Source organism: Lygodium microphyllum, unplaced genomic scaffold (genome assembly GCF_053477565.2).
Source record: "Lygodium microphyllum isolate KBCC unplaced genomic scaffold, Lygodium_microphyllum_v1.1.10 scaffold_63, whole genome shotgun sequence".
NCBI lineage: Eukaryota > Viridiplantae > Streptophyta > Polypodiopsida > Schizaeales > Lygodiaceae > Lygodium > Lygodium microphyllum.
Window position 1 is genome coordinate 272,556 of NW_028229546.1, and position 19,130 is coordinate 291,685.

The window sequence follows — 19,130 nt, forward strand, 5'->3', positions numbered from 1 at the left end:
GATGGCTGCTAAACTCTAATTCCTACAAAAACTTGGGATTTACAATAGAATTTCCTTTGCTGTCAACCAAATTTGGCTAACATCTGCTCCAAATGGCTGAGATAAGCTGAGACCTCCCAAGAATGGGCTAGAATAGCTTAGAGAATGCTAGAGACAGAAAATTCAGAGATTTAACATAGAGAAACCCTCCAATCTACCTATTGCCTATTCAACCAATAAGAAAAGCAATCCCCTACAACTTGGGAGCACTAGAATTACTATCACCAGCCAAGTAATGATGTCGCCAGCTCTTGATGGGCCTTCTCTTGCTCTAGCTTGCCTATTGACAGCTCTCGATGGTTGTCACCCGCTGTAATATGTTGTTTTCTGCTCAGAAATTGGACCAGCAGCCTTCTCTCTCTCCCCCTCTAGTTGAAAACTGATCTAAATAGTCGAGACTAGGCCTAAAAAACGTTTTCTCAACTTGCATGGGTATTTTTGCCAAGTGGCAACCTTCTAAACCCAATTTTCAACATTACCTAGCCATTAAATGAATTTTCAGAATTAAATAATTTTGAAAATTAATTTCAGCCCTCCTAACTCTGCCCCAAAATTAAATGTGTCCATCCATAACTAAATTAGCCAGGCCATTTGCAACCTAGAGTGGTCCCCAACCTCTATTGACCCTTAGATTGGCATTAATCAATTAAGTAATGCCTAATCCCTATTGCCACGACTAACACTTAGTGGCCAAACAACTGTCCTAGGGTCCAAACTAGCACCAACCAACCACCAAATCCCAGCTGGCATAACTTATCATAACTTTTGCCTTTGACATCCACTACATCCTCGAGATCCTTAGCCTATTATCATGAGATAATTGCCATATGCATCACATGTGCTAAACAACCTTGCACATTTGATTAGTGACTTAATCAAATATTATCAGCAAGATTAAAGCATCTCAAATTTTCACGTCCTCCAGACATCTAGCTTCGTCCACAACTCTAACAACAAAGAATCTAAGATGACTTCTCTGTACCGAATTCCAATGGCAAGTGGAAGCTAGTTGTAATCTCATTCTGCTTGTCTAAATCATAATAACATGGGATGGGTTTTGGCAAGAGGGATGCGGATGGGGACAGAACGGGGAATTGGAATGGAGCCAAGACTTGCCATCCCTTGTTACCATGAGAGGTGTCTCTAACATGAGGACAAGAGTGGGACAGTACGGGGCTAGGATGGGACTCACACAAGGATCTAGAAAATGGTCATCCCATGTTACTATCATCAAAATCCGCCTCCCCAACTTGATGGTGTAGCTAAACAAGGCCACTCTCCATGGCCTATCAAATGGCCCCTCCCCACTCTCTTGGATCAAACAACTTTGTATCAAACATAGCATCAAACATATGACCAAGATTTGGAGTCTGATTAGTATTCTATTGACATTAGAATGGCATTGTTAAGACACCATCGAACTTGACAACTCTCTTCAAGGAACTGATTATGTAACAATGGAGTCCCAACAACTTGAATCCGTACGATGTGCGAAATCTAAATTAGAACTTACTGGTCTTCTCATCACCATCCCTAAGCTAGGCCCAAATAGCTAATTTGCATCAAAGATAGCATCAGACACATGACCAAGATTTTCTACTCCAATTAGTATTGTATTGACATCGGATAGAACCTAGTAAGACACCATCAAACTTGATAACTATGTTACAAGGAATTGATTCTGTAACAATGAAGTCCCCACAACATCTATTTGTACTACATGCAATATCTCAATTAGAACTTGAGATCTTTTCATGACCATCCCTAAGCTAGGTCGAAATGGCTAGTTCATAAAGGAGATGCTTCACTCTTTGACCTCCTGAAGCCAACTAAAGACAGTCAACTAAAGTGAGCCCACCATCATAAAAGACACCTAGGTTCTTCTAGCATCTAGCTAGTCTATTTCAAGACCTTAAATTTCAACTTTGTATAACAAGCCACTAATGCACTATAAGTAAGAATCAAAACAATGATGTATTGCTTTAATGTTGGATAGTTTATAGTTACTAAGTCTACTTACTTCTATTAGATATTGCATTTTTTACTCTAGCACACACTCACCAAAAGGTCACTTTTCTCTAGACAGTATTACCTTAGACAGAAAGTGAAATCTTAAATCATGTGCAACAATGCGCAGAAGCATAAGAACAGAACAGAAATAAAACCTTGATGGTCTTGATCTTTCTTCCTAGATTGTTCAGAGTTCGAGTGATAGCAGCTTTTGCTCCATCTAGATGTGTCCCCCCATCACTTGTACGTATGCTATTTGCATATCCCAAAATAGTATCTGTATAAGCATCTGCACACCTACCACAGAAACATATTCATACCTTATAAACCAAAGTTCCCACAATTAAAAACTCTACACAAATGGAAACCGTTAGACTTTTGAATCAAAAAGAGAAACAAAAGACAACTGAATGAAAATCCCGAAAAAGAAATCTGGTAAGTTGAACTTGTAATTCGGTATAAAGTAAGGATGCAACCTCCAACAAGGCAGAACACTAGACCTGGATATCCACGTGGATGAACCATAGTACCAAAAACAAAAAAGGCAACCACAATTTAGATGGGAATTCCATCAAGCAACAGCAGAATGGTATTGCTGAATCTAAGTTCCCTTGTAACTATATTATATGGAATAACATAATCATCAAAACATATATACTTCCGTACAAATGTGGCACCATTTCTGAACAATTGATGACCTGGTGGGCTGAAACCAGCCTTCCCTATCAACCGAAGGGCAATTGTGCATTAGCATGCAGGCACAATGAGCTGAAAACAGTAAACCAGCAACTTAGACACTCGCAACCAGGGGAGCTAGAATGCATCTACTCAATGGAAACTACACCAATTGGCCCCAATGCCTTGTGTCCCTGCCATATTCCTTTGTGATTATTGAAGAGCTTCACAATGGCTAATTGCTCAGCTGGTTATCATTCAGGATGGAACCTATCAGCAACCAACCAGATCTGGTACACCTGAAAAGTCCCCACTGCAAACCCTAAACACTACAAATAAGTCCCAATTATACAACTGAATCCACAATGCATGCCCTTCAAAATCAGTCCAGCTTTGCACATATGCATCTGCCTCCAGTTGCTCTCACCAACAATGGCATTTTTTTTCAATGTAGACAAAGTTCTATTAATAACACCTAAGAGAAAATGATGTAAAATATAAAGTACAAACAACCCTAATAGCTAAGGGTAACATAAATTCAATGGTTGTTTGAACAACCAATCTCTCAGAGCCACCATGCAGCCTCTCCCATCTCTCACATTGACTAAGGAAGATCTTTGTGCAAATCCCTGAGAGAGTATCTATAGTGGAGACATCCTGGAGTCCCATAGCATGTCTGAACTTCATGGTCCATATGTACCATACAATAATGAAAGCAATCAGCCCAATAAACTATTGTAGCATCTAGATGAACTGTAGTATCATCTGCAGACTTCTCAATTGGGCTCCGGGATGTTCAATCTGATGTCTCCGATGCCACTGGATCTATCTGTCAAAAAAGAGCTCATGGCCACTACTACAAACAGAAACAGGAAGGCCCTACTAGGCAACCCTGTCTCACTGATCTGTGGATATTGAATCTCTCTCCTCTAGCCCCACCAACACGGATCTAGCTCTGATCCACAAATCTGACAATCCCATCCATGGCATAGTACCATCCAAAAACTCCTAATCCGCGCAGTCATAAGCCTTCTCGAAATCAAGGAGCAGCAGAATTGAGGTCTTGGTTTCTGGATCGAGCAAGAGTGGTGGACTCTCAAAAGATGAAGATGTGCACAATGTCTGTCTCAGTGGGCTGAATAATATCCGGCGTCAATAGGGCCAATATGAGACTCACCTTGGCAAGGATGTTGTAGGCAGTTCCTAGCAAAATGATCAGCCTCCACTGCTTAATCTCCAATCTGTTCCCCCTGCACTTGGAAATGAGATGGATCAATCCCTCAAATCTCCCATCTGTTCAATCTACCCCTGGGAATGAGATGGTTAGATCCCTCAGATAGTCTTTCCGGCAACCCCCTGACACCATAATCTCATGAAAAGCTGTAGTGAAGCCTAACTGATAAGATGCTAATAGCTTAAGAACTTCTGCAGTCCATCGTCTCATCAATACTTGCATTAGGGCAAGGCCGAAGGTGCCTTCTCTAGATCCTCTGTCAAAAAGGCCATCAAAAGCTGGTTATCTTGTCAGTGACCACCCTTCTAGTGCTCTACCATATTATCTCCCTATCACTCTCATAGCTGGGTAGTCTAGCCTGCAAATTGAATGAAACCTGTACTTTGATCTTGCTCTTTTCAAGGCATCAATATCTGCTCAAACAATATGCATCCTCTGAGCTACCCATCTGCAACCTGGGCATCTCTCTTGCTCGCAACCAATGATGCTCCAGCAGTCCTCTCCCTCTCTAGGCCTTGTCTCTGCCGCATCGCCTCCTTTTGGAAGGATCTAATCACTTGCACACACTCATTCAAATCTCTAGCAACATGCTCTAGAATCCTAACATGCCCTCTGACTCTCTCTCAAAGAGAACTGGCTGAACTCAAAAATGGTCCAATAGAGTCATGCCAAGAATGATGCCAAGGAAGCTGACTCTGTTGAAATCCCAATCATCCAGATAAGACCTACTAATCTCGGATAAGGTCCTTGCTCCTACTTCAATGCCTCTCTTAGAAGACTATTGTAAGCCTTTAGCTCTACCAAACTCTAGTGTGAACTGAGGATCCTGTCCTCAAACCTCAAATATAAGCTTCTCCCAGCCTCCAGGCAGCCTGCTCTCCTCCTCTAATAATCTATGTGCATTTGCCTGCACATCACAACTAAACTCAAGGAATCAAAATTCTATATTCTTTTCTAGTTCTCCTACTTGATTGCTTCCTGGTAGGAGATACTCCACTTCACTTCTTGGCGTTTCCTTGCTCTAGAAAGATGGCTAATTGCATGCAAGATGAGATTCTAGTTACTCATTGCTCAATCAGCCTATAAAGGACATGAAACATGATAGGTTTAACATAATGGCATAATCAGGTTTAAAAACTCTACAAAATGTTGTCATTCCTCATCTGTGTTAGGCTTAAGCTTTCCATCATATCCAACAAAACTTTCATGTTCCTTGTGGTTACCAGCTGATTTGGACAGGTTTGGAAGAGCAATTTCAATGGTGTTCCTCTTTGCTTGTATTAAAGGATTCATCCGCCTAGTTCAAGGTAGTTAGGTACGATCCATTCTATCTATCCAGTCCGTGGACTTCGTACGGTACAAAATGCACATAAAAAAATGTTGGATAAAATCCATTGTTTCGTATAGTCATTAAAAAATACATAGAAATTTGTTACTAGTTTTAACATGGAAGTGGCTATTCATGAGATAGACTATCAGAAGGTATTATCCATCCTATATCCAACACTCTAGTCACAAGTAATTTTCAAGATCCAATTTCATTTCTAAGATCAAAAAAGTGTACAATCGATCAAAAAAAGAAGCTAGCTGCAATGATGGATCATGGTATGGCAAGTCACTAAGTACCAAGTGTCAAGTACAAAAAGTAGTAGAAACAAAACGAAATTGAAGGCTTAGACTCGAGGTGAGATGTGTGTAATACGAAGGCATCATGAAGAGGCTTAGGCATTGTGAAAGGGATAAAGAGTATAGAGATATAGATAAAGGTAGGGGAAAGGAAAGAAGAGGAGGCAAAGGAAGAGAAAATAGAAATAGAGCTACCATTAGGGGATGAGGCACAAGAGGAAGAGGAGGATGGAGAGGTGGAGAAAAGTGAATGGCAGAGATCTAAGAGAGAAGGGTAGAGGAGGTCATAAGAGAGAGGTAGAAGAAGAGGATGTGGTAAATGAATTGCAGGTAGAGGTTAGTGAGGATAAAGAGGAAAGTGGTAAAGCAAAAAACTGGTTTCTGAAAAACAACCAACTCAAAAAAAAAAGGACGAGAATTGGACGGATCACACACATCGGACCAGACTGGATGGATTATAATATACAGACTCGGTCCGCAGACAGAAAGCAACCTGCCCTAGTTGGACTGGGCTTCTATGCACCTACAAGACTTTTGAAACAAGATGGTTCACAATGAAAGGTGAAGGTCTAACTTCCTTATCAAGGGAAAGTCTTTATCTAGACACTTCTTATAGGGGGTCTCCACACTGATGATATGCTACGACACTGCAAAATCTACAATGGTAGATGTGTCCCTTGCATTGCATGTGATGAGACTTCTTATCTCTTCAATGCTTACCAAGTGGCTCTTCAAACTCCGATTCAAAATCTGACTAGATGTCTGGCTTCATGACTTCAAAATCTATAAACTTGGCCACCATCTTACCAAGTGGCTCATTTCTTGAGTATGGCCTGCAATGACATAGTAATATATAGGCATCCATTCCTAGGTTTGAGCAAGATGCCATCAACGGCCATTTTACAGCTGAAATATCCTTGATTTTGCATTGGACTCATCTTTGATATATTTGGAGGACAAAACATCATATTCATTTTTAATTCAGGATCACATCATGCAAGCCACATTCAAGGATTATGTGGCAAATGAGTTCCATGATTTCTGTTGGTATGGTCCTCACGGCCGCTCTCTTGAAAGAGATTATCCATCAACGGCCATTTTACAGCTGAAATATCCTTGATTTTGCATTGGACTCATCTTTGATATATTTGGAGGACAAAATATCATATTCATTTTTTATTCAGCACCGCATCATGCAAGCCACATTCGAGGATTATGTGGCAAATGAGTTCCATGATTTCTGTTGGTATGGTCCTCACAGCTGCTCTCTTGAAAGAGATTATCCACTCCACCCTCGTTATAACCACTTCCAAATTCGCTTATCTCATAATTGTAGCCTTGCGGTTTTCTGTGTTGTTTTCCACATATTGAGCCTACATGGAGCAAAAAGGCCCTTATAAATATTTATATTCTCTAATTCAAAATCCTTCATGGAGAGACACACACACACATAGAAAGAGAGAGAGAGAGAGAGAGAAAGAAAGTTAGTTATATTAACGTCTACAAAAGGCCAAATCAACCTATGAGACAAAAATGTTACATCTGAAAATTCAAGGAATTTTCCATGTCCCAAAACAGCTGACATCTAACGCTACGACTATCTAAATGGAAAATAAACAATGAACAATACATAGCTGGTGAGTACAAAATGATGTCTAACCCAATGATTTCCATCTAGCAATTGAGTGTATAACATCCTCTAACTTAATCATGCTAAATGGTTCTTTTGAATTCAATATATCTTGATAATGACTGAACATGGCATAATCCTTAATCATATCACGACTACTAAAGGCAAGGGTAACAAATAAATCCGCATAATGTTGCCTATAGCAATGGTCTAATTCCACCAAAGATTGGGTCTAATGGCCAGCTACATTTTAACTCTCTGAATATTATTTCTGTTGAGATCCATCAAGGTTCTTGAAAAAAAAAATCTACATGAGAAGACTTTTATCTATGATAGCTTATCTTGCTCATATCATCCATTCTATAATTCCCGTTAGTTTTCTTTTCAGTCAATTTATCAAAAACTAGAGAGAGAGAGAGAGAGAGAGAGAGAGGAGGAAATTTACCAAAAAAAAAAGAGAGAGGAGGAAAAGAAGAAGAACTCAATGTCAACAATAATCTACATCTCCAACATCATATAAAAATTGAAAAGAAACTTAGTCTAGTCAAATGCCTACAAGAATTATATAAAAGTACAATCATGATGAGTTATCAATAATCTATCACTAGCTCAACTCCATTTGGCAAGGTGTGGTTGTTTTCTCCTCCATTCAAACAGCCCAACACCAAAATGCAACAGTTTCTTGTGTGTTTGCCAATTTTTTCCAAGGGCTATGGAGTACCAATTCGATGTGTTTGATGACTCCGACAAGGTGTATATTTGTTACCTTCAATTTATGGGCATTTGTTACCACCCCTATTCCCCATCCAATGGAGGATCCCAATATTGTTTCTATGATGGACCAAGCAGCCCTATGGAATCGATTAAACTCCAGAGTCTAATCCCCTCTCTTCATTGGTCTGCAAGATTATGTCCTTGTGCATGTGCACAGACTTCGGACCGCAAGAGAGATACAAACAACACTCGCTTCTCTTTATCAATGGAAATCTTTTGCGGTTAGAATAACCATAGAGAAGGAACTTCAAAAGTATTCTATTGATGGCCCTTCTTCTATGAAGGACTACACCAATAAGATGGAGGAACTACATAATCATCTTGCATCCTTAGCAAGACTATTTCATCAAAGCACATGGCAACTTTCTACACCATTTTACTTACCTCCAAAACTCAAGACACTATTCTATGGCCAATGTTAGCTCAACTTGTTTTGGAGCACAAAAAGCAACTCAAGCAAGCTAGAGTAAGTGAATCCGGTTCTACTAAGGCTTTTAGTACATGTTTGGGCGAGGAAATCAAAAGACAACAACAAGAAGACCAAGAAAAGAAGCACGGATAGAAAAAAGCCAAGAACCAGAACTAGAACAGCACTTCGAGTCATTCTTTGAACTTTGATACAAATTTAAGAGGAAAAGCCTAAATGCCCACACTATTGAAAGGGCGCCCATCCCAAGGAGAAGTGTTGAAAGAAATACCCTCATCTTCATCCGGGAGTGAAGGATAAAACTAAATCATCTGAGCCTTCCACTACCTCTGCCCCATGTCGACAAATGGAACGGTGTGCTTTGATACCATCTTGAGAAACAATAGGGTTTGCAGAGAGAAACACAAGTGTATGAAAAACACTGAGATGAAACTCGAAAACACTAAAGAAAAAGGTAAAGAATGATGAATACTGAATCATGACGAATGAATCATGCTAATACAATGGAGTAAGCAAGAAGATCAAGCAACAACACAAAGAAGGAATCTACAATGTGAAGGGAGTGAAACACAATCCTTTGGGCAAAGCTATCAATAACAACGAAATAAGCTGATCTATGGAGAGAGCGGAAAGCAATCCTCTAGGGGGTGCAATGTTAAACTAGACACTAGAATACGAAGGATAGCAATAGAGGGAGCAAAACGTAGTCCTCACAAACTATCGGAGATGCAAGATATGTTGAAAACTCTCCATAATGATAGTTACTATCAAGATGAGTGTTGGGCAGCCAATTGGAGAAGAAAACGCAAGAATGTCAATGAAGATCTCTGCACATAAGTGGTTGTAGACATGCAAGAAAACTCAAAAACACAGAAATCTAACAAAGAGGAGTTTAATGCAGATTTTCCTCTTCCATTCTCTTCTTTCATTGCAAGTCTTTCTCTTTCCTTCTCTCTCCATATTCGTCTTCCTATTCCGTTGCACACTCTCACAATTATCGAGGTAGAGATGGAAGTCGTGTTCCATTTGCCATGTAGGAAAAGCCTTGGTTCGAACGACTTCCTAATGAACTATTTTCAATGTATGTTGAACAGCTTAAGAACCCATTCACTCGCCTTTTTCGACATGTTTGGAGATCGGGTTGCATGCCTTCAAATTGCAAGATTGCAATGCTTCATTTGCTACCTAAGGTTCCTTTCCCCAAACTTTAAAGCAGTGGAGATCCAATTCTATTATTGGATCCTTGTATAAAATCTTCTCTAACATCATTGCTAACAAGCTGCAAAAGGTCTTCCCACATCTGGTTTCGTTGAGATACGGAATATTATGCATAATGTTCTAGATGTTCAATTGGGAATTGATTATGCCAAAGCCTCTTGTTAGCACATTGTTATGATTTAGCTGAAAGGCTCTTGATAATGTTGGTTGGTCCTTTCTTCAACAGTTAATATCTACCATGGGCATCAAGGAGGATGAGGCTCCTCATACTTTGCTTGATTGGATGTCTTCATGTATTCATGATAGGCTTATGTATTGGAAATTCTAGCTTTGGTGACATCAAGTGGGTCAAGTGTGGGTATCCTGGTAACATTGTACTACGCCGAAATGTTTGAATTGAGCTGCCTTGTGGATGTCAAGATTCCTATGACAGCCTTACAATTTGCCCTCTTGCAATCTTTAAGTGTACAACTTTATCCTTGGACAGATATTGCCAAGTCTTTTATTGAGGAGATAGGCATCTTGCATGGCTTCACTACTATCCAAGCCTCATGGTAAAAAGTTTTGAATTCCATGCAACCATTCAAAATCTCACAATCTTTTCTTCTTTCCCACTTGATTGTTTGATGATAAGAGATTCTTCACCTCACTACTTTATGTCCCTCTAATTTAAGAAAGAAAGTTGATTCCTTGCAAGCCCAAGTTTTGGCAACATTCACATTGCTTAATTGGCCTAAGAAGCACATGGAGAGGGATGAAGCATATGGAGAGTGATAACTTCAATCAAATGGCAATATTGGCTTTGGGTTTAAAGACTACACATATTGTCATTCCGGGTAAGTCTAGGGCTTATTTATTCTACCGTATTCATAAATACTTCATGGTGCCTCAAGGTCACAAGGTGATTTAGTTGACCTTGGAAGATCAGCTTCGGCGGCATCCCCATTTGTCTGCTTTTCAATCCTTATCCCCATGGTTAGATTGGGCTTTTATGAAAGAGTAGGATTTTCTAAATTGGTCAACCAATCAAGTTTATCATAAAATTGTTGAGGACAAGATATAGATCACAAACAAAGCAAATAAAGCTTAGTCTATTTGTTGCAATAGAGCTTAACTGGTGTAATCAACTGTTTGAACTGTGAAATTCCAAGCTTCCCTATCACGAGAAAGTTTTTAGATGGAGGCTCTTATCAAGGGTCTCCCCATAGGGGACTTGTTGCATGATTGCAATATCTCCCATGGTGGATGTATCGTTTGTACTACATGTGATGCAACCCATGCTGATCATTTTCTCTATTACCCAGTTAGGAGACAGATTTGGTACTTCATTTCTCGACCATTGACCTCAGTGACACATCAGTCAATGGATGGCCACCCATTATTGGCTTTTGGGCAAGATGCTGGCAGCCATTCACAGCCACATTACAACCCCATCATCCGTATCTCTTTCACTTCATGTGATCAACCAGTCTTTGGCACATCTAGCAAACTCACAATGCTTTTATATTTGATTTGGCCTTGGGCATCTATGGTCATGTAGGTCACTTCCATGGTTTCAACTGGTTTGATGCTCGTAGAGATGGCTATTCCATGCATGGATATTGTTTCTTCAACCCCCATTGTGCCCTCTTCATGATCCCCTTTTTTTGTTCATCTAGCATCATGTTTGCATAGCCTTTTGGCTTCATGAAGTTTTGCTACATGTTTTTGATTGTGCTTGGCTGGCCGGAAGGCCTATTGTAAATGCTTCTATACATTAATTGAAACTTCCTCATGAAAAAAGAAGAGACTGAGAAATTATAATATAATTTTGTGGTCTCGCCCATGTCAGATCAGGCACTAGCAAGCTAAGAGACCCACTCCTGATTGTTTCTGTCAATGTTTGATTGAGGAGAGTGGAGCACTGTTGTGAATGTATTCAAAGTCATTTGATCCTTCTGTTGTTCCTGCTTTTGCAAATGAACTTTTTGATCAAAGGCCAAGATTTCTCAAAGAGTACCTAGCTCTGATACCCTGTGAAGAAACGCTCTAAACGCAAAAAACAAAAAACCAATCATACAACAAATCACAGACTAATAAACATTTATCCAATGTAAGGGTGATGGCAAGAATAGTCAAGTCTAAGCAGAAAGAATAAACACAAGAAGAGAAATGAGGTAAGTAGAGTTAATCGAACCAAATAAGAGTTGTATTCCAATGGTTGCACATATTAATGAATAATCAGAAAGCATATATACAGGCATTTGAGCTTTTGGCATAATCGTGCTACAACAGTTGACTATCTATAGATCTTGCGAAAATTATAGCACGGATATGTACAAATCAGAACATTATTAGACTCCTTCAAAATCCTTACCACTGCATGACTACATCAATCGTAATCCTATCTTTGACCTTTCTGAATGCAATAGTCTGATTTATTGGCTTCTGTTGACACAGTAAAATATCAGAATTAATCGACATGACTGCCTAGATAAACATTATAGCACTGACATGAAACAAACTCTTGTGAGGACAACAAATAGATTTCATGCAGTAATGTGAATGGGATAAATCATATAGTAAACAATTCAATAGACCATCCTTCCATCTGAAACATGTACAAAGCACATTAATGTACACAATTATAATTATAACAGACAGTTTTGTAATTTTCTAACTGACACATTAACCCTCTCTGTTCATCAAAATAGAAGTTTGTAGCAGGGAGATAGAGCTGATTCTACACACACAAATCTCAATGTCTGAATTAAGGTAACAATAAAAACTACAATATTGGTATGGTACTTTGAAGAAGCACAAATATCCAAATTGTCTCACCTGCGAAGCCAGGAACCACTTAGATTAGTTCAACCTGCGTAGACTCCTTAGGGCCTTTCACACGCATATTTCCAAAACCCAGCTCATCCATTTATCATCTCAGATTCTATTAAACAGACCACTTTCCAGCTCTTCTCAGGATCTAGCATTATAGCATTTTCTTTTCATTTTAAGTCATGCAGGGTCTGGTATTATAGACCTCATTCTTGCAGGCCTTGTACTAGAGTCTCTTTTTTGTTTTATGGTTGTTATATCTGGAAGTACTTTACAGGGTTGATCTTGTACTTATTAATAGAATTTTATTTCCTTCAAAAACATATAAAAGACGTCTTCCAGTATAGCATAAAGGAGTAACCCTGATAATCCTTTAGTTATCAAAAAAGATACGACAATCACAGGTTTTTGCTAAATGGATTCACCAGTTAACTTGTTAACCCTCAAGATGCAGTACCATTTCAATTCCCCATTCAAATATGATCTTAAGAACACAACCACCAGAAAAAAATCACCCTAACCATCCATTGTAAGATCCCAGGCAAGCCCTCCATCCAGCCTGAGGCTAGCCCACTGCAGGGGCTTGGATCACCTTGCATCTTATGCACGTTTGTACAGCTTTTGAAACATAGGAACCATATGATATTTTGTGTCAAAGGTAAACTAATCATACACAAGAGAAGACAATTACAGTCAATATCTTCATAAGAATGAACATAGGCATTACTACGGACATAAGACTCTCTCATCCTACAACCACTTCCATTCTAGGACACTTGATGGCTGGCCATATGCAGTCTATTCATGCAATGTTCATCCTTATTCAACAGACTACAATTCAGATTTTCAAGACAGATTGCAAGCATAACACTTTCTAGGCATCACTTAAAAACTAACTTTGTCTGTATTTAGCCACCGCACGTATTCGACCAGGCCACCCGGATAATGATACTCATTTTTCCGAACCTTCTCTAAATTTTCATCCTCTTGTTTCAAGCAGATAGTAACCTGCACTCAAAGTAAGCAGATCACAATTACGTTCATACAAGAAATGAAAAGATTAACATAGACATATCGAACAATAAAGCCTTCTAGAACTCACTTCATGAAATCGTGGGGAGTAAATGGCTTTGACTAACATTTAATGCATATTAAAGCAAGTAATTTACCTTCTGACACACAGCCTGCAGGTACTTGACCACCTTGCAAGATCAATAGAGTTTTGCTAATGTAACAATGCCCTCAGTAACAAGTCAACAATGAAAGCCTTACAAATGTAGCTGGAATCCCTATCTCCTAATTCTTCATCTGATGCAGAGGCAAAATTACAAATGGCCAAAAGGGGTTTCAGGACGTCCTGCTTAGCAGTTAGGTGCATCACCCTGCAGCTAGAGTCAATTGCCTTACCAAAGTTCATCAAATAGCAGTGCACTTGCTCAATCCACTTAGCTCCCAAGGCCCTATTTTTCCTCAATACCATAAAGCCAGTTTTCTCACAACTATAGCACCTCTTTAGGCAAACTATGCCAATGCAATCAGCATAGAAAACAATAGTATAGGTGGCCTAAGCCCAACCATATATGCCAGGGCCAACAGCAGGCCAAACTGTAACCGGTATGTAAGCCATTCAGTCAGTGCATCCCAGCAAGACACATTGCATTTTCCATTGCTCATACGTGTGTCCACATCAATATGTTTTTCATCATTTTTCAATGTATCCAATACTATCTTTGTTCTCTTGAATGACAATGACAATAAACATAGGGAATCCTGGAGAAATTCATCTTCCTTTGTACCATCATCCAACTCTTATTCAACCCAGCAAATATAGTCTGGACATGAAAAGCTCTAGTATGCCTACCTAAAATCTCTTGATTCCAAAGCATGCAAGTACAAAGGATGGAGCTCACCTCAGGGTTTAGAAATGCTAGTTCCCGTATACGCCCAGCTATAATTTGGTAATCAAATGTTGTTGTTGTTACAAACACTGCAAAAATGAGAAACAACAGTTTAGGTAATCCATTAATAGCACATAGATTGATTTACCAAGAGTTACACACAACACTTTAAACTGCTCTTTGGAAGCAATCAAATGTCTGTTGCACAATTTGTCATATTGACCTTTGCAAATGGACACATTTAAATAAATGGAATTGCAAGAGCTAATGTGCTGCTAAAATATAATTGTGTGTTAAACAATGAACAACATCATGCACGCTTCAAAATGTGCATCTGAAAGAGAATTATAGCTCCTTTCAAGGAGAAACAAGGTGTATACTTTTTTGTGAAGGTACTGTCCATTACCTCATATATGTGCAGGGAAAAAGATTTGATAATAATCTTTTTGAAAATTTAAAAACTGTGGGCACACAGTGAAAAATCATCTGCATGGCAACAGTCACATAAAGATTGCTGCAACTACCAGCAAATGTAGCTATAGATTTGAAACGATTAAATGCCCAAGAATGTGTGATTCCTTTGAGGCAAATCGTCCACAACTCCCAAAGTCTGACCTAGTTGAAAAAACTGGATGTCTTGAAAGCCGAGGGCCGAGGCAGTATTCTACCAAACAGCCAAAAAAAGCTTCCTGAATTGTTGTGCAGGAACTCTAGAATGCGATTGTCATGAAAGTCAATCCAGAAAATCTCTAGTAAACAGACAATGCCAATGAAGATGAGGAACAGTGTCAGTAGAATAACAGCATCTCCAACATTGAGGTCACATGCACACCCAACTTTGTATTCTGTGAACCGATGTCATAAGTTATACCAATGTTCAAGAGGTGTTATGTTCAGTGTAACACATATCACAAACACTATGAAAAGGGCAAAACATTGTTGTTGGTCCATCGCATGAAGAGAAAGACAGTCATATAACATCTGTTGCAGTGATCTCCAGGAAATGGTGTAAGTGTAAATGGAATGATCTCCGACGACAGTATGATTGTGAGATTTCAATACATTCCCAACTACCCAAAGTTCTTCCCTGACATGAGGGAAATCAAGCTCTCAATCAGCTGAGAGTTGGTGTAGCAAGCTCTGCACAGCAAGGCAGCCCTAGATAATAAGTGGAACGGTTTCCCAAGGCACCTGACAACATGCACAAATCCAACTTCCAATGCCTGGCAAAGAACTGCCCAGATGCAAAGCACCACCCAGACATCTCCATAAAAGCACTCTTTTGAGAGGAAGCTTGTTTTTTTCCTTAAATGCCATATATTTTTCGTTCACCACTTCCATGATTTGACATTATGTCCAAAGCTGCTAAATCCATGCTTACAGAGATGATATGGCAATAAACTACCTTACGAGACATTCTCGGAAGAGGCAATAGCCTAGCAGTGGGCAAAGCATACTGCAAACACCAATTCACCAGCCCATGTTGATGATATATAGGAGGAATAAGATGAAGCAGCATCAAAAGCTCTTTGATTTTGAGACATCAACCCATAATGCATGCCCACACCATACCTAGCAGAAGAAGCCACGAAGCAAAGAATAAAACCTTGGTCATCAACCACATCTTGTATGCTTTGTAGAAAACAGACAACCAGGTATTACTCAAAGTAGCTGAAAACAGCTTTCCAAACAAGTGATTTTCCAATGGCCAAAGACAGATGATGACATTTGCAGTCCATGCACACTGCACCAACATAATAGACCAAGGTTGTTTAAAGTGCACAACCTCTAATAGGTAACGTAGATTTTCCTGCAATGCATGGTAATCAATGTTCAGAACTTTTCTCTAGTGGGAAAAAATGTTCAGAATGTTCAATCCACCCTGCATTTTGGGAAAACCCACTTTGGTGAAAGCCATCAATGTGTGCTCCTATTTGTGAGTTCTAGTCCTCTATTGAATATCAATGGCTATTTTAGCAATGTCTGCTTCAAATGGTGAACAGAAGAAAAAACTGAACATAGGCCATTATGATGGATTGAGCAAATTGAAATCAGACATAAACAGATTGCCTGAGGTGGGCCGTTGAGTTCTTCAAGGATATTTCAACAACTTGGAGACCTTCAAGGATCAGCAGTGCAGAGGCATGGACTTACACCAAATAGCAAATGATGGCCAAGAGGCCTCAAAGCCTTTGATCTTTGCAGAAGGAGCTCGTGATGTCTAGAGGGAGTCCCACTTTTATGCAAATGCATTGCCTCACTAGACTTCTCGTGGGGGTACAAGCGGTTAGGCGGCATTCTCCTGAAGTGGCTAGACAAGCTCTATTTGGGGGAGTGGGGCAATTCACAAGGACCGGAAATTGGACAGTAGACAAGGACCACAGAACATTTGCAGAAATGTGAGATTCCAGCCAACAGGATACCCAAATACCAAACCCCTTGGGAGTAATTTCACCAAATCAAACCAGGCAATGTCATTACCATTTTGTCCTAACAAGCAGCTTTCAGTTATAAAATTTGACGTTTAAACCTACTATCAGACTGAAAATCTCCAATGCATGCATGAAAACGGGAGATCTTGTTGCTCTTTCCTGGGTATAAATTAGGTGCTGAAAACTGCTGCCCATTTGGTAACTCCAAGCCACACAAACTGCCACTAGGGTCAAATGATCAGAGTATGAAATAACAGGACATACAAATGCCCATTTCTTGCCAAAGAATATTTTATTAACAATCAACATACAAATGATTGATCATTACAAAACAATGTGGCCCAAAAAGTTCAAAAACACACATTAAAAAGATCATATTGAGGTCCTCCCAGTCATTTAGAGACAACACTTTCAGAAAGACATTGGTGCAGAAAACTTTGAAAATAACTGCAGTCATCTGAAACTATTTCCGGATAGTCCAGACTGTCCAAAAGCACACCCAAGTAAAGTAAGTACTACAAGACTTTAATTTGACTAGGAAAGATGTCGTACCTTTGCACTCACATATTATTCTTATCTAACCTCCTTCATAGCATCTCTCTATGCTTTGGCAACATGCATCCTCTCGGCCATCCATCTACAACCCAGCTGCCTCTCCTCTTTGAAGTGGTGCTAATGAAGCTCTAGCAACCCTCTGTGCCCAGGAGACCATGGTTCTTACTCTAGACCTTCTCTTTGAAATAAGAATTTGTCTCCTACAAGCACTTATCCAAGCCCCTAGTTGCCTTACCAATTAAAATGGGCCTAGCCTTTGAATCCTAGTAATGGTCTATGTCATGAGGACGTAAAATTTTTGAGATGCTCTAATCTTGCCGATAACATTTGATTAAGATATTAATCAAATGTACAAGGTTGTTGAGCACATGTGATGCACATGGCAGTTATTTCATGGTAACAAACCAAGGACCTCGAGGATGCAATTGGTGCCAAAGGCAAAAGTTGTAAAAAGTCATTTCTAACAAATACTAGGTTGTACCCGGTGTCAATGGCGATATTAGAGACTAGGCATTATCTAATTAATTAATGCTACTTGCTCACGGATACTTGAAAGACAAATTGACCTAGCCAATTTAATTATTAGTTGGTGGAATTAATTTTTTGAGCACTACAATAATTATTATATCAATTTTCAGAATTAGCATTTTGAAAATTAATTTAATAAGTTGGACAATACTGAAAGTGGAATTAGAAGGCAACAAAATGGGAATGGATTTCTATGTGATCATGAAAAACCCTGTCCCAAGCAATAGCCAAGAAGCTTCAGTAGTCACATCTAATACACCCTTGGCAACCTTTGAGAATAGCCATCCTCTGCAAACAATCTCCTGACCTCAAAGAAGGAAGATTGGACAGAAAGATGGCAGCCATATTCTCCAAGTTAATAATTGTCTACTTGTGCAACAATCACTACAAATCTCCTCCATGTGATTGATTTATCTTTCATGGAACAAGAAAGGATATAGCCAATCTATTCAACACTCATACAGCCCCAAAAGGACTTCACATTAGAATCAACCAAAACCAAACTTGAGAAGTTTCAGTAGGACAAATGTCCCAAAGGGTTCTATCAAACCAAACCAAAAGTCATGTCATTCTTCATCCCCATCAATCCCCATGACACCACTACTTTAGCACCAGCTTTCAAGTCTCCCCTTCCAACCTCGTCAATGTCTGCCTACTCTGCTGCACTGGCAACCTCCCCTGCTGATGCATGTTACTGCCATGATGGAAAATAGCTCCAGCGGCTCACTGCTGCAACACAGTGGCTGCCTTAACTGCTCCAGCATTCATGCTGTTGCCATGACATCAAACACAGCTGTACCAGAATAGCCTGCACAAAAACAAAGCCTTCTGATTTGTCGGTTTCTGCAACAAACTTGATGTCCAGCCTGCCAGTGTAGTGTGCCTTAAAAGACAATTAGTATCTTTGAGCTTTGATTTTCTTCAATACGACATATTGTATACACAATTTGATTTTTGAAACTTGGGACTTGTTCACAACACATTGCACACATATAGCATTGTAGTCCTGACAAAATGCACTCGTCACACCTAATTAGTATGCGTATGACATAGGTGGGTGCTAGATTGTGCAGTTTTCCACCTCAGTTGAGGTGCTCCAGTCCTCTCAGGCACATTGGCCCTTTTTGTACTAAGTAAGAAAGGTGGTGAGTTGCAAGAAGATCACACCAGTACAGTTATGAGGAAGACTTGCCAAACCAACCCTTACTGATCAAGGAGGAGTTGCAAGAGTACGAGGCTCATGCTTTTGGAAACCTTGAGTAGGATCAGT

The 19,130-nt window shown here is 39.6% G+C and overlaps 1 protein-coding gene across 1 annotated transcript in view; it reads right to left on the reverse strand.

Moving 5' to 3' along the window:
* The window catches only part of LOC148008845 (DNA gyrase subunit B, chloroplastic/mitochondrial-like), a 97,899-nt gene that overhangs the window by 19,839 nt on the left and 58,930 nt on the right, over positions 1 to 19,130 (reverse strand). The window contains exons 8-11 of the mRNA XM_087673991.1: positions 14,358 to 14,434; positions 13,345 to 13,455; positions 11,990 to 12,060; positions 2,205 to 2,346 (exon numbers count right to left, since the gene is read on the reverse strand). Of these exons, the coding sequence (XP_087530117.1) occupies positions 2,205 to 2,346; positions 11,990 to 12,060; positions 13,345 to 13,455; positions 14,358 to 14,434 (401 nt within the window). The remainder of the gene's footprint in view (positions 1 to 2,204; positions 2,347 to 11,989; positions 12,061 to 13,344; positions 13,456 to 14,357; positions 14,435 to 19,130) is intronic.